This window comes from Miniopterus natalensis, chromosome 5, assembly GCF_054644295.1.
Source record: "Miniopterus natalensis isolate mMinNat1 chromosome 5, mMinNat1.hap1, whole genome shotgun sequence".
NCBI classification, from domain to species: domain Eukaryota; kingdom Metazoa; phylum Chordata; class Mammalia; order Chiroptera; family Miniopteridae; genus Miniopterus; species Miniopterus natalensis.
The window spans coordinates 49,007,527-49,020,224 of record NC_142085.1 but is presented as its reverse complement, the minus strand read 5'-3'; the positions used below and the strand labels follow the sequence as shown (position 1 = coordinate 49,020,224).

Here is a 12,698-nt window from a genome sequence, read left to right as displayed (position 1 = left end):
ACACCTGTCTTCAGTAATAACATCAACGACTTCTACGTGTCGATCACACACTTGGTTACAGTAAAGAGATATTTTCCTGTGTTTCTAACAGCAGAGTGCAGCATTTTGCAAGGAGAGGTGCTGTTGTGATTTAGTATGTGTTCACTCCTGTTAGACTGTGCTTTTTGGAGCTCTGATAATACAGTTCAATCAAAATGTGTGCCCAAAAAAGCCCTTCTGCTATGAACTCTACGTTAATATTTTCTAAAACTAAAGTCAGAATACGACTTCAACCAAGTTCTGGATTTAGTGAGAACTAAAGCGAGGTGGATTTTAGGTAGGGAAGGACTGTCTCCTTCTAGATGTCAGCCTCCACCGCGGAGCCACATTTGCGGCACAGGATTTCCTTGTTCTGGGTCAGGAAGCCTTGGCCCACCAAGGAGACGGAGCACTTCCCACAGTTGAAGCATTCGCTGTGCCACTGGCGGTCTTGGAAGCAGATAAACTTGGCACCTCTGAGCCCTGCAAAGGAATTGGAGAAAAAGAATAAACTGTTATTTCAATGAATAAACTGAGCATCCGATCAGGGACTCACCCAGGAGACACAGGGAGACTATGCTGAGGCAAGTCACCTAGAAAACGTTGCTGCCCCCGGGGCTGTGTGTCCATCTGGGAATGTCACCCAGAGGTGAGTTCCTCCAGTGAGATCAGGTCTGCTTCCCAGTGAAACTTTTTTCTCATTTACACAAGTAGGTAGAATTTGGATATAAAAAGTATGTCATTTTAGAAACAAAAACACATTGTAGTGTGCTGGGAGTAGATAGCTAAGCATAATTGTCTTTCTCCTTTCTCTGTTTGTGCCCTTGTTTTCTTAGAAGCAGCATTAGGATAAAATTAAAAGTGTACCTCCTCGCCTGATGTTTGATGTTCTGATGACTTTCAGTTCTCTTCTTTTTCCCTGTTTAAGTTTTATTTAGGAGAAGGCCCCATGGTCATATCGTGGTGTGGGACACAGTTTCCAAAAGCCCCCCAGCAGAGAATTTTATCCAGATTGTGATGTCATTAGTCTAACATTACCTTGCCCAGAGACAACTCCAGCCTGGGCTGGCGGCAAAGATCTGTGAACCCGATCACTCTGAGACCGTGCGACCCAGTGAGTAGTTTCTCAGAAGTGTCTTGCTGGCCTCCACCCCCTGGGCCGCTCTCAGCCACAGCGTTTTAGGAAAGGTACAGCCTGAGTCCTCAGTGGACACGATCTCTCTTTGCCTAACACGGATCCCGGGTGCAGTTCAAGGAGCTGATTGCGAGGGATCGTAGAAAAGAAGAGAGGTCTGGGAATTGGGGAGGACTTGGGATGTCCTAAGCTTGTGTCTTTATTTGCCAAGTTTTCTCCTAGTGACCTTAGTACTGTGAAGTTCCTGTGATTTACTATAATAATTCATGTGCTGACTCACGTATAATTTCCAAACATTCTGTTTTTGGGAGGGGAAGCAAAAAGAGTGAATAAGCATTCTATTTCAGATAAACTCTCCTTAATTATTGTAACCAACTTTTATTTCCATCCTAGAAACATTATTTGGTGTCTTTACGTATAATTTATTAGTTCATAGATACATTTACATCAGACTTCTCTACTTCTCTTGATTAAATTTATAGCTTGCTATTTATGATGCTATCATCACTTTCTAGTATGAGTAAATCAACAATGAACCAATTAATTATTTTAATGTTATTCAGAACATTAATAAACTGACTATGATGTGCAAACTGAAGAATAATGTTCTCTGTATATGTAAATCATCTCTGTTCATAAAACTAATTTTTACACATCTAGCATTTTGATGCTCAGGAGTTTTTCTTGAGTTTATTAGTAAGCCTGTACAAATGGCAAATGTAAAAACAATTCTAGAATTTTACAAAGAAGGAAATAATAGAAGCACCTGGTAGGGAATTAAAGAAAGGCCTGGCTGAACTGTGATGTTTATACATCGTTTCCATTTTAGATAGGCTTCCTCCCGCAGGTCATGAGGGTCATTTGCGGTAAGAAAGTTACCCAGGAAACGGGTCTCCAGTCCCTGTTTCTATCAGCTTCATTTACTCCTGAAAATCCCGTAGAATAAGAGCTAACATTTGTTGAGCACTTAAAGATGAGCCCATCAGTATTCTCAGCCTTTACATACATTGTTTCATACAACTCTCACCTCACCTTCATGGGGTAGATATTATCACCAACCCTACTTTGCATATAAAAATTGACAGAGAGTTTCAACCACTTGCCCAAATCACTTTAATATTTTTGATCTAATTCTTAAACTTATATATATATAAGTCCTACAGAAGTGCTTTTTTAAAGTTGGGCTATTTGCCCAGATGGTAAGAGGTAGATCTGGATTTAATCCTAGGCCATCTGGTTTTAGAGACTATGCTCTTAATGCCACCAAATTAAGCCTGAATTTACCTTTTGTAAAAAAACATAACCCAAAACATTAGCATTCCTTTCTGAAGAAATCATAATATTGAAACCCCTTTTAGTTAAAATAAACAGAAATGAAAGAAAGCAAAGATATAATCCTGTTCAACTCCTTATTTTGAAAATAAGGCCAGTGGGGACCTCAGAAGTGAATTATTTAACCACTTTCATGCAATAGTCAGGGGCAGAGGCCAGAACAAGGTAATTTACTCCCTAATCCATAGTACTTTTCACTGCGTCAGGGTGCTTCATTTATCCTGGAAGGTTTGAAAGTTTGGTCCTATTTTAGAGGAAAAAAAAAGTTTTACCTTGAGTTTGTTCAAATGACTCAAATTCATTGTGATGAAATTTTAAAAATTATACCTGGTGACTTAAAGATTTAGTTAATATACAATAGTATTTTGAAATCATTCTAGCATAGTTCCTTAGGGTAACATATTGTTTGCATGAATGTGCTTCTTTTAGAAGATAAATATATGACAGTATAAGAATTGGTCCATTAGTTCAAATAGCTCAACTTTAAAGACACGCTTCTGTAGGATATATATATATATATATATATATATATATATATATATATATATATATTTAAGAATTAGATAAAAAATATTAAAGTGAGTTGCAAGTTTTTGCTGGCAATTTAGTCTCTGGTATCTGTCAGTCACAGGGACAAAAGAAGATTAAGATAATTATCAAAAGACAGATTATTTGAAATTAAATACATAATCCTGCACTTGGATTACTTTGGGGTCAAATCTTTGGTTCCTGATCACCCTTATGTTACATGCAGAACAATGTGGTTTTGCTGTTTGAACCTTAAAGAGCTGGGCTCAAGTGACTGACCTGCAACAATCCAACAGAAAAAAAATTCCTAGACTCATGAATCTATCATAGATCAGAGCTGAAACTCATCAAGTCCAGGGTTCATGTAGGCTCTTTGCAAACTAGTATTAGCCAGTTGGGTCCCCAGAAAGTTTTCAAGCTCATTTTGAGCCCATTAACTTTCTCATTTCCTCATGGGAGTCCCCCTTTTTTCTGACTAATGCAAGAAAAGTGTCCTAGAATAAGTCAACTGAATCTGTTGGGTTGTGATTGCAGGAGATTTTGGAGCTCCAGGTACTACTGCAGATCTGTAAGTCCCATTTTCTAGATAAAATCAGTGAAGACAATGACTTATTTTGACTGCAGGAGATGCCAGATGTGTAAAAGGCAGGAGAGCAAAGTGGTTAAGAGTCCAAGCTTTGGAGCCTGATTGTATGGAATTGCCAAAACGAGGTCTTCAAAGGGCTGCAAGGTTGTAGGTCAGTGATGGAAGCAAGGTGTGCGGAACAGAGGGACATGCCCTGCACAATGGGGCAGCCACTTGGTTCTGTATGACAGTGACCTGGCTCTGGAATGTAAGGGCCGTCTGCTCACTCTGGGCAGGATTTTACATTACATTACATTACATTACATTACATTACATTACATTACATTACATTACATTACATTACATTACATTACATTAGTTTCCAAACATGTGCATGCCAGACCAAACATGGCTGCTGGCCAGATGTAGCCCGCGGGCCAGTGTGAGATTCTGAAAAGCATGGTGCCCCCTATAGACAAACAGGACCATGCTTTGTGTACCCAGGTAACTCTCTTGGTTGCAAGTCAGGGAAAGCCTGCCATGCTGGGTTTGCAGCAAAACTGTTTCCTTTCTTTTAAACATTCATGAAGATTCAACTTTTATTTTGTGATCTATTTGAAGGTGGTGGAGAAGGAGAGGGGTACAATAATCTTTAATTCCGTGCTACATAAACTGAACTAAAATAAACTATTATCTAAGAATACTAAGAACACATTATTCAGTGACTATAAGTTGCCTAAAGAATGACCGCTGGGTTTCTCAAGGGACACGTTAGCTTCAGTTCTTATACTGTAGGGTGAGCATTCAGAAGGGTCCCTGAGGGAAAGATAATGCATTTTTTTTATTTGTTTTGCTTTTTTGCCTTGAAAATCTGTTTAACACAGATTGATTTACCATTCATGTTATTTTCAAATCATGCCACGTGTACTTTGTTTCTTCTGCAGAATGCTATCTTGTTTTACTTATCTGTTCATAATTAAAACTTATTGCAAGGGAATAAAGAGAAAAGAGAATAATACATTCCTTAGAAGCATCTTAAAATGAAGTTTAATGAATCCCTAACCTATGGTACCTTAATTAGTACAGCTTTGGATTTTGATACAATCCTTACATTTAATGAAAACTTCTTCTATGTTAAAGGCCCTTCACCCTTGTTTGGAATTAAGTGGGATTTTGATTTTTAAGTATTCCTTCCTCCTGCTCAAATCCTTAAAGGTCCAGCTCAGATCAGGCCTCCTCATGAAGATCTCTGATGTCTCGGCTGATCCTGCTCTCCTCTTTCGCTGAACTATGACTTTATTGAGAGTCAGTACCATTAGGTTTAACATTAATAACCCTCTATAGAGCATAACTACTCTAATTATACTGTATACTTGCCTTGAAGCATCTGTGTAATATTTATATTTATACATTTTTGTGTTTATCTCAAAAAGAAACATAAGGAAAAGATTACTCATTTTTTTACTTACATTTTCAAAATGAACTATATATATAGCATTTACATAGGCACGGCTATCTTTTGGCAGGACTGTATCAAACTAAAGAACTCACCAGTAATGGGTTTGGTGCAGGCTACACACTTTTTGGCATAAAGATGGTTGTAGCAGTCCAAGCAGAATGGATAATCATCTCTGGACATAAACTCTTCGTCATAGAGCTCTTTCCTGCAGCCACTACACAGAAAACACTCTTTATGCCATGGCTGGTCATGAAATGTTATCCAACCTGAAGTTATCGCCTGCCAAAGGATCACACAAAAGGTAATAAGCGTGGGAGCTGTCAGAATTCAGACCCTTTGTGATTCTCTACTCCGCCCATAAATGGTTCTTTGGGCTACTTGATCACCCTGTGTCAGGATGTCTTTTTTCTATGATTTTTTTGAATCAATATGGGAAGCAAAAGGCTATAGGGATTAAACTGAACTGGTGATAAATATCCTAATTTTTCTCCCATAATGGAACATAAAAGAAGCAGGGCCATAATGGATCCAGAAAGAAGAAAAAGAAGTTGGCTGTTGATTCTTTCGCTCATCTCTCTATGGCTTTCTTGTTGGTCTTCAAAGATCTGTCATTAGAGCTAAGATATTTTCTATACATTATGTTCTTATATCTATGTTTACATTTAGGGATGCTGAATCAAAAGCTTTTTTTTTTTTTTTGAAGGCTTTACTCCAGGCTCAAAAATAAGCAGCAGTAACAACCCTGAATGGGATGGATAAGTACTGTCATCTGCTAACGAAGACTAAGACTTCTTACGTGTGTTTTCTGCCCTGTGCTAAGGCATGACCTCTTCTTACTATTTTCAGCATCTCTGTGCAGGAGGGACTATTATCTTCCCCCCTTAAGAGATGAGCAAGTACTTGAGTTCGAGTGTTTGTCTCTTGCCAGGGCCATACAGACCTAGCATTCAAACCCACACAATCTGGCTCCAGACCCTATGCACATAAACATTAATACAAATACTGAGGCAAGATAACTTAGCCATGGTAAACAGTTGATAAGACCTTATTGAGTAAATGAATAAACACCAAGGGGAAAAGTGTTCATAAAGCAATTCTAGTATGGTATTTAGCACAAATGGGGTACTGTGGGCAACAGTGTGAGTTTTCAGCCTTAGGACTCTCAGTCATGAGCACTGGTTGTCCATTGAGCCTTCATGTATGAGGTGCTAGGGTTTTGTCAGAGGTGGTTATTATTCCTCCGTAATATAATGTATTTTTCTAAACCAGTTTAATCCATAGATTCTACTTTTTAAAAGGCAGAGACCTCTTTCTTTGGAATCAGATGGGTAAATACTGGACAACTCTTCTTGTGTAACAGTTATTAAGTCATAGCATCTTTCAGAGCCATGGCTATTGACCTGAAGTAGCTGTGGAACTTAGAATGTGTTCATGTAAATGTCTTATGACTAAAGCAGTGTTGTGTCTGAGATGGTTTTTGTAATCTTCGTATTTAAATTAACTAGACAAGCCACCATATTGTTGACAAACTAAAAAATGCTATTGTTTGTGATACAGGGTTTTTAAATGATTATTCTAAAAATATTTCAAAATCTAACAATAAATATCTGAAAATTAAAGGTATTAGGAAGAAATGCTATTTTTTCTAAAGGAAAAAAACCACACTATTCTAAATAAGTAAATGGGAAACATAATGGTGTGTGTGAACACAAGCAATTTAAAATACTCCCTACTGGCTTTAAATGCCTTAGAGCGGGCACAGCAGAATTCAAGATTCCTTTTGTTTGTTTGGTCAAATGATTAGCAGGCAGTGCTTAAAAGATTCAAACTTGAAAAATATATTCACAGAAAAATAAAAGTTGATATGTACAGCGAAGACTGTTTAATTAGGGAGAAGATACTCTGGGAGACATTAAAAATAGTTTGCTTGTGATTATATTCCTTTTGAAGAGGCAGGTGGGCCAAGTTGAAGTGTAATATCTAAGCTTAGTTTTTGCCACTGATTGATCCAAGGATTTAGATCAAGTTTCTTCTCTGACAAAGTGGAGGCAATAATGATTTTACATTCAGTGGATGGCAGCCGATAAATTGCAGAATACTCTATTTGAACCTTGAGACATTTGAATTCAAAGTACTTGCAGTTGGAGGTTACTTGCTATTTGGTAGACAATAAAAAAAAAAATAGTTTCACAAAATAATATCTATGAAAAAAAATTCCAAGATCCTGATTGTCAAGTAGTTTTTGCCTATTGTTATTTTATCATATTTGATCTTTGGTTTAGGTTGAAACTAATTGTTTTTCTTCAGCTTGGACCATTTTGATGAGAAACATTTATATCCAGGTTTCCTTAAAGGTCTTGTGGCTTAAAAAATTAAATAGAAAATAATCTGGCATGTCATGATCAGTCTATTAACCAAGATAGACATCTCATAAATTTTTGGTGACTTCAAATCATGTCCTCAATATAGGACAAACTCATTAGATAATGTGGGAAATACTAGAGCTTTGGCCCAGGCAGTGCTAAGCAGCTGATGTACTTAGAGAAGTTCCCCTTTTGAATCTTTACACTGTGTGCCCAAAAAATGACTTTAAGATAATTCCCATAAGTATCATTAATATTTCAGAGTAAATCTTTAAGAAACAGCTTAAAAATGGCCAGCTTAGTTGTCCCTCAAAATAGTGAGATAAATCTATCCATTTTTATTTCCAGCATCTGTTTCTAAATGTATGCCTTTGACTCTGGTATTTCTTTGGAGCTTCACATGTCACAGGTTCCTAGGGTCTGACTGTTGCTTTTGAAGTCATTTTTCTAAGTCAGTGTTCCTGGTAGTGTAATGGAAGTCTCTGGGTGTAAGATGTCATGTTACTATCATTTGTAATTTTCAGCCATCATTATAATGTAATTTAAGAATTATACCTTAGGGGTATAATTCCAATACAGTAGTAGTATTTTAAATATACCTAGAAAATTACTGTGTGTGTGTTTGTGTGTGTATATGCTTTTGTAGAAAGTGGTAATGAGACTTCTGGCTTTCCAGATGCAAGTATACAAAAGCTCTTTAGAGATCTGCCAAAGTAGCCCATATATCAGAAGGGTTTAGAAATTCCTGTACTAATCCAATATATTTTCATGATTCAGCTTTCTCGTAACGATTTATAGCCTATTGTAAACTTATGATGCCTCAGAGGTCAAGGATTTCTTCGAGAACATCGATATATATTTTATGGACTACAGACAGGTTTTATAAAGGTGACAGATGAGTGACTTTTCCCCAAAAATGCTTAGAGAATAAAAAAGAATTGTACAAAGTTTACTTGAAAAAAATGACTTTTTTTTCTACTGTAAAATTTGTTTGGAATGGGTATCTAAGTCAAAGGGCCTTGCATGACACTCTGGTACTGGAAGTGAAGGAAGGCACTCAAAGTTCTTAGTCTTCTTTGTCTTTATGTCTAATGAAGTTCCCTAATGATCTCATCACTGTCTTGAGCCTGCCTATCTACTCTTTAGAAACATGAAAGCTTCAAGCCAAGAAGACATTTGCATTGCTGAGATATAATGTGAGGAGTTAAGCATCGTGTCTGAATTGGTTCGTGTCATCAGTCTGTGAGACAAGTCCATATTTCTCTGAAACTAACTGGATCAAAAATTATTTTCTTTGCAACATTTTGTTCAAGAGAGGTGTGTGCTCTCTACTAGAATACATGAAATCTAGTGTAAAGCAGTGAGGTTTTGGAATACTAAATTCATGTTCTGGGTGGAATTTTATAGTGATAAAAACAGAAGCCATCCTCACTGTGAGAGTTAGTACTTTTGGACATGTTGGAATTCACACTAAACGCAGATATATCATGATCGTAGCATCAGTTCACCTCAAATATATAGTGTGGCTAAAAGGTAATGGTCTGGAAGATTACACAAGCTTCATTCTCTTCAGATAGTTACCTTCTTACAAAAGCTGCAGTAGTGAGCAAACTCCTTCTGAAAACACCGCACGCAGTAATTACCACTCTCTTTGGAAATCAAAGGTTTAGTTCCTATTGGCTGTCGGCAATGCTCACACACAAAGCAGGTTTCATGCCAGTAGTTTCCCTTAAATTCCATTTTGCGGGAACCTGTACCCCCAAAGTAAGAACCCATTAGTACAAATCAAGCATAACTTTATTTTCCTTTAAGCAAAGATATGTCAAATTACTTAGAATATGTATTTTAAAATTAAGATGATAAACTAATTGTCCTTATAAAAAAATAATGTTTTGTTGGTTTCCAAAACATTTATCTGGGGGGGGGGAAAGTAAACAGAGTTCAGCCACAATGACGGTTAATCACCCTTTCACTGAAAACTCTTGTGCCCTGTAAGCTACAGTTTTGAGATATGAAAGTGTTATAAGCAGAGACTCTGAAAGGCTGCGTGTGGTTTAGATAAACTGGGCCAGAATCATCATTACAGGAATATTAGGAATGCCAGGGGCACAGACTCTTGAGACGGATGTCACGTAGTCATGATCTCCCAGGAAACCTTTGAATCCGTAATAAAATACGAGAGAATCGTGTTCTTATCCTGCTGTCTATGTGGGTTGAGAAGAGGGTCGAAATCATAGAGAATTAGTGCTTGCCTAAAAGTGTAGCAATTACATGGATCCTTGTCTTCCCTAAGAGAACCAACTGCTCTTGGTTATATCTAGGACCGGGTGTGTAACGCAGATTTAGCACTATCGGTATAGACTTCATCTTTAATCTATGGCTCACATTCTAGTTCAAAATGTTTCTACGGCCTAGGTTTACGAATATACACAGAACGCCTTAATTCACCTATTCAAGACAGAAATAATGATTTCTACAGTACACTAAATGAGATCAAGAGATAGCAAGAAAAGTGCTTCTCAGAGGCAGGGATTTGTTGTTAGCTGCTATATCCTCTTCTGTGCTTGGCCTTAATTCAAAGCACCACAGCTTCGTTAGTCACCAGAGCTCCCTTTTGATCTTACCAGGCATGATGGTCTTCTTGCAGTGGAAGCACTTGGAGGAGCACTCATTAGAATAACACTCCGAGCACAGCAGGCGCTCATCCTTGGCAGCGAAAGGCTTCTCCACCAAAGAGTGATTGCATTTGGCACAGTTGAAGCATCGTTCGTGCCAGTGCCGGCCTTTGTAGCAAAGATCCTCCGAGACAGTGAATAAAAGTTAATTAAATGTGTTTGTGACAAAACAGGCCATTTTATAAGACAAAACTAAACACTCCTGGGACTCTGGTGCCAGTAGGTTCTGCTGGTAGCTTGAGGGAAAGTCGTCATTGATACTGTTACTCATAGAGAGGAGACTGGGGCAATGAAGAGCTAGAGCCCGGGGCCTTCTTGGTTGATCACTGAAGACAGAAGGAAAATTTCCTCTGTCTTCCTTTCATAAACAAGAGAGGTTTTTCATGGAATGGTCTTTACTTTTAGATTGCCATATCTTATCATTATTTGAGATTTAACTAAACAAAATCTCAACATCACCTAACTAAAACAAAGGCAAAAGGTGAAGGAGAAAAAGAAAAAAAATACAATAATTTGTTTTGTAGGAGGAATGAGCTATACTTGTGAAAGGTCTCAGGATACAATTGGTGTGGAGATGAGGTTGATCTGAAGTCAGAAAATACAGATTCTCAATTTTTACAAGTCCCATTATCTATGTATTTATTCATTTATACTCTTGTGATTTCAGATACAACTCAACATTTTTATCAGTGTAACTTTGGACAAATAACCCCCTTTAATATTTAGCATCCTAAACTATCTCTTAAAATCATTGTGAGGATTAGAATATGTTATATTTTATAGTGCTAAGCATAGTGCCTGGAACTTACTTGATTGAGGGTAACTTTGAAGATCCTTACACCCAGTAGCAGAGCAATAGCATATTAACAGTTAATAGGCATTCCAAAGCTCATAAGCAATAATTCTGTGAACTAAAGTAAGGCCTACCTTGGAACCTGATTCAATTGCTTCTTTACACTCCTCACAATAGTTATGAAAGATGCGATCGTAACATTTGAGGCAGTATGGGTTGCCATCCTTGAGCATAAACTTCTTGCCAAGAAGTGACTCTGTGCAGTATTGACAGTCAAATTGAGAAGCTGTCATTTTGGTTCAATCCTGTGAAGAAGAAAATGATTCATGTATAGAAAAGCAAATTTTGTTGATAAGAGAAATTATAGAGCCTCAATACAATGTGAATCAAGCAAGGGAATGAATTTATATTTCCTTAAGAGAAAATTCACCAATTTAGGAAAATATGCTGTAGCCATGGTGACACTCGGAGTGATTTAGGAAAGGCCACGCTCCCATCCTGGCAGTTCCTGTGTATTTTGTTAACAAAATGCATCAAGCTAGCAGCCAGATTGTGGAAAACCTTCTGCATTCATCCTTCACTAAATGTGGAATTATTCAATGAGAATGTGGTATGTGTTGAAATAGGATGGTTTGGCCTCAGGGATATAAATATGAACTGTTGATAGGGCTTTCACTAACTGTCACCACTTTCTATCTTGCTGGAGAGTTCTGGAGGCAGCATTCCATGGAAATAAGAAGAGTGTCTTTTTTACTCTAACTGAAATAGAAATTATTAATCAAGTACAGTGCATTTTCTAGGCCATTCTTTTAGTTCTTAAATCTTTAGTGGGTACCTAAGGATTTGGACACATAAGTCCTAAGATCTTCCTGTACTATATGCTCTCCCTTGGGACATGCTTCCTACCTGTGGATTCAAATATTCTGTTGACTCCAAAATCTCTAGCTTTAGCCTGTTTATGACTTGCTTCCTGGGCATCTCATTTAAATATCCCACACCAAGCTGGTTGAATAAAACTCCTCAGCTGGTAGGATGCAGTCCAAGTGCCGGGTCTTTGTGACTGCAGCTGAGCAATTGCCCAGATGTAGAAGTGCAGATAAAACCATCAATGGTAGAAAGAGCGATAGCCTTCCCAAGGCTTTAGGGCTAAACTAGCATGTATCTAGAACGAAGAATAGCAGCAGCATCTTACAGAATGAAAAACTGACATGAAATATAAAGCCAAGGCCAGGAAAATAATTCTAGTTATTTTGTAATTTAGGAATACCATTAAAAACAAAACAAAGATTTCAAAAGGTTAATTAAACATTGAACATGAGCTTTTCATTGTCATTAAAAGCGGTAGCACTGATTTTCTTTGAAAGTGAGATTTGTCATTTCTGGATTTACTGGGATATATGAGGAACTATGAATATTTTCTAACTTTCCATCTCAGATTTTTTTTTAAATTTTAGCAAAATCACATAATCAATTAATTATTATGGTGCTTTTTACAGCATTATAAATGCTAATTTTGATTTGCTACATATGAATTGTACTCCCACATATTTTGCCTTCTTTCATTTTAATGACACTACCAGCAGGGTCTTGCTGAATATACATTGTCTTTGATTCTGTGTATAGCAGTTTTGCTATACTGTACTTCACTGATAGAGAAAAGACTGAGGATTTGGAACATGTCTTTTCTCAGGAGATATGAAAATTCAGACTAGAAAGTCCTCAATGAAACATCCCCAAATTATCTATCTGCAAGGAACATTGAATTCCTTATTTGATTATTTCCAGAGAAATGTGCCCTCCTAGTGAGTACAAACACACTCAATGTGTTAC

At 37.3% G+C, this 12,698-nt stretch overlaps 1 protein-coding gene across 1 annotated transcript; it reads right to left on the bottom strand.

Moving 5' to 3' along the window:
* Positions 1-337: 337 nt before the first annotated feature.
* FHL5 (four and a half LIM domains 5) lies at positions 338-11,173 on the bottom strand. The gene is made up of 5 exons (XM_016220199.2): positions 11,003-11,173; positions 10,025-10,199; positions 8,982-9,151; positions 5,130-5,316; positions 338-501 (listed from the first exon to the last, which is right to left on the bottom strand). Exons 1-5 carry the CDS (start codon positions 11,159-11,161, stop codon positions 338-340), a joined length of 855 nt encoding a protein of 284 aa, XP_016075685.1. The 5' UTR covers positions 11,162-11,173.
* Between the last annotated feature and the right edge of the window lie 1,525 nt (positions 11,174-12,698).

Excerpts from the sequence above, each read along its gene's own strand:
- FHL5 (XM_016220199.2), bottom strand. The coding sequence starts at position 11,161 with ATGACAGCTTCTCAATTTGACTGTCAATACTGCACAGAGTCACTTCTT. Across the intron at positions 9,152-10,024 it reads CAAGAAGACCATCATGCCTG|GTTCCCGCAAAATGGAATTT; the intron begins GTAAGATCAAAA and ends TTGGGGGTACAG. Across the intron at positions 5,317-8,981 it reads ACTGCAGCTTTTGTAAGAAG|GCGATAACTTCAGGTTGGAT; the intron begins GTAACTATCTGA and ends ATCCTTTGGCAG.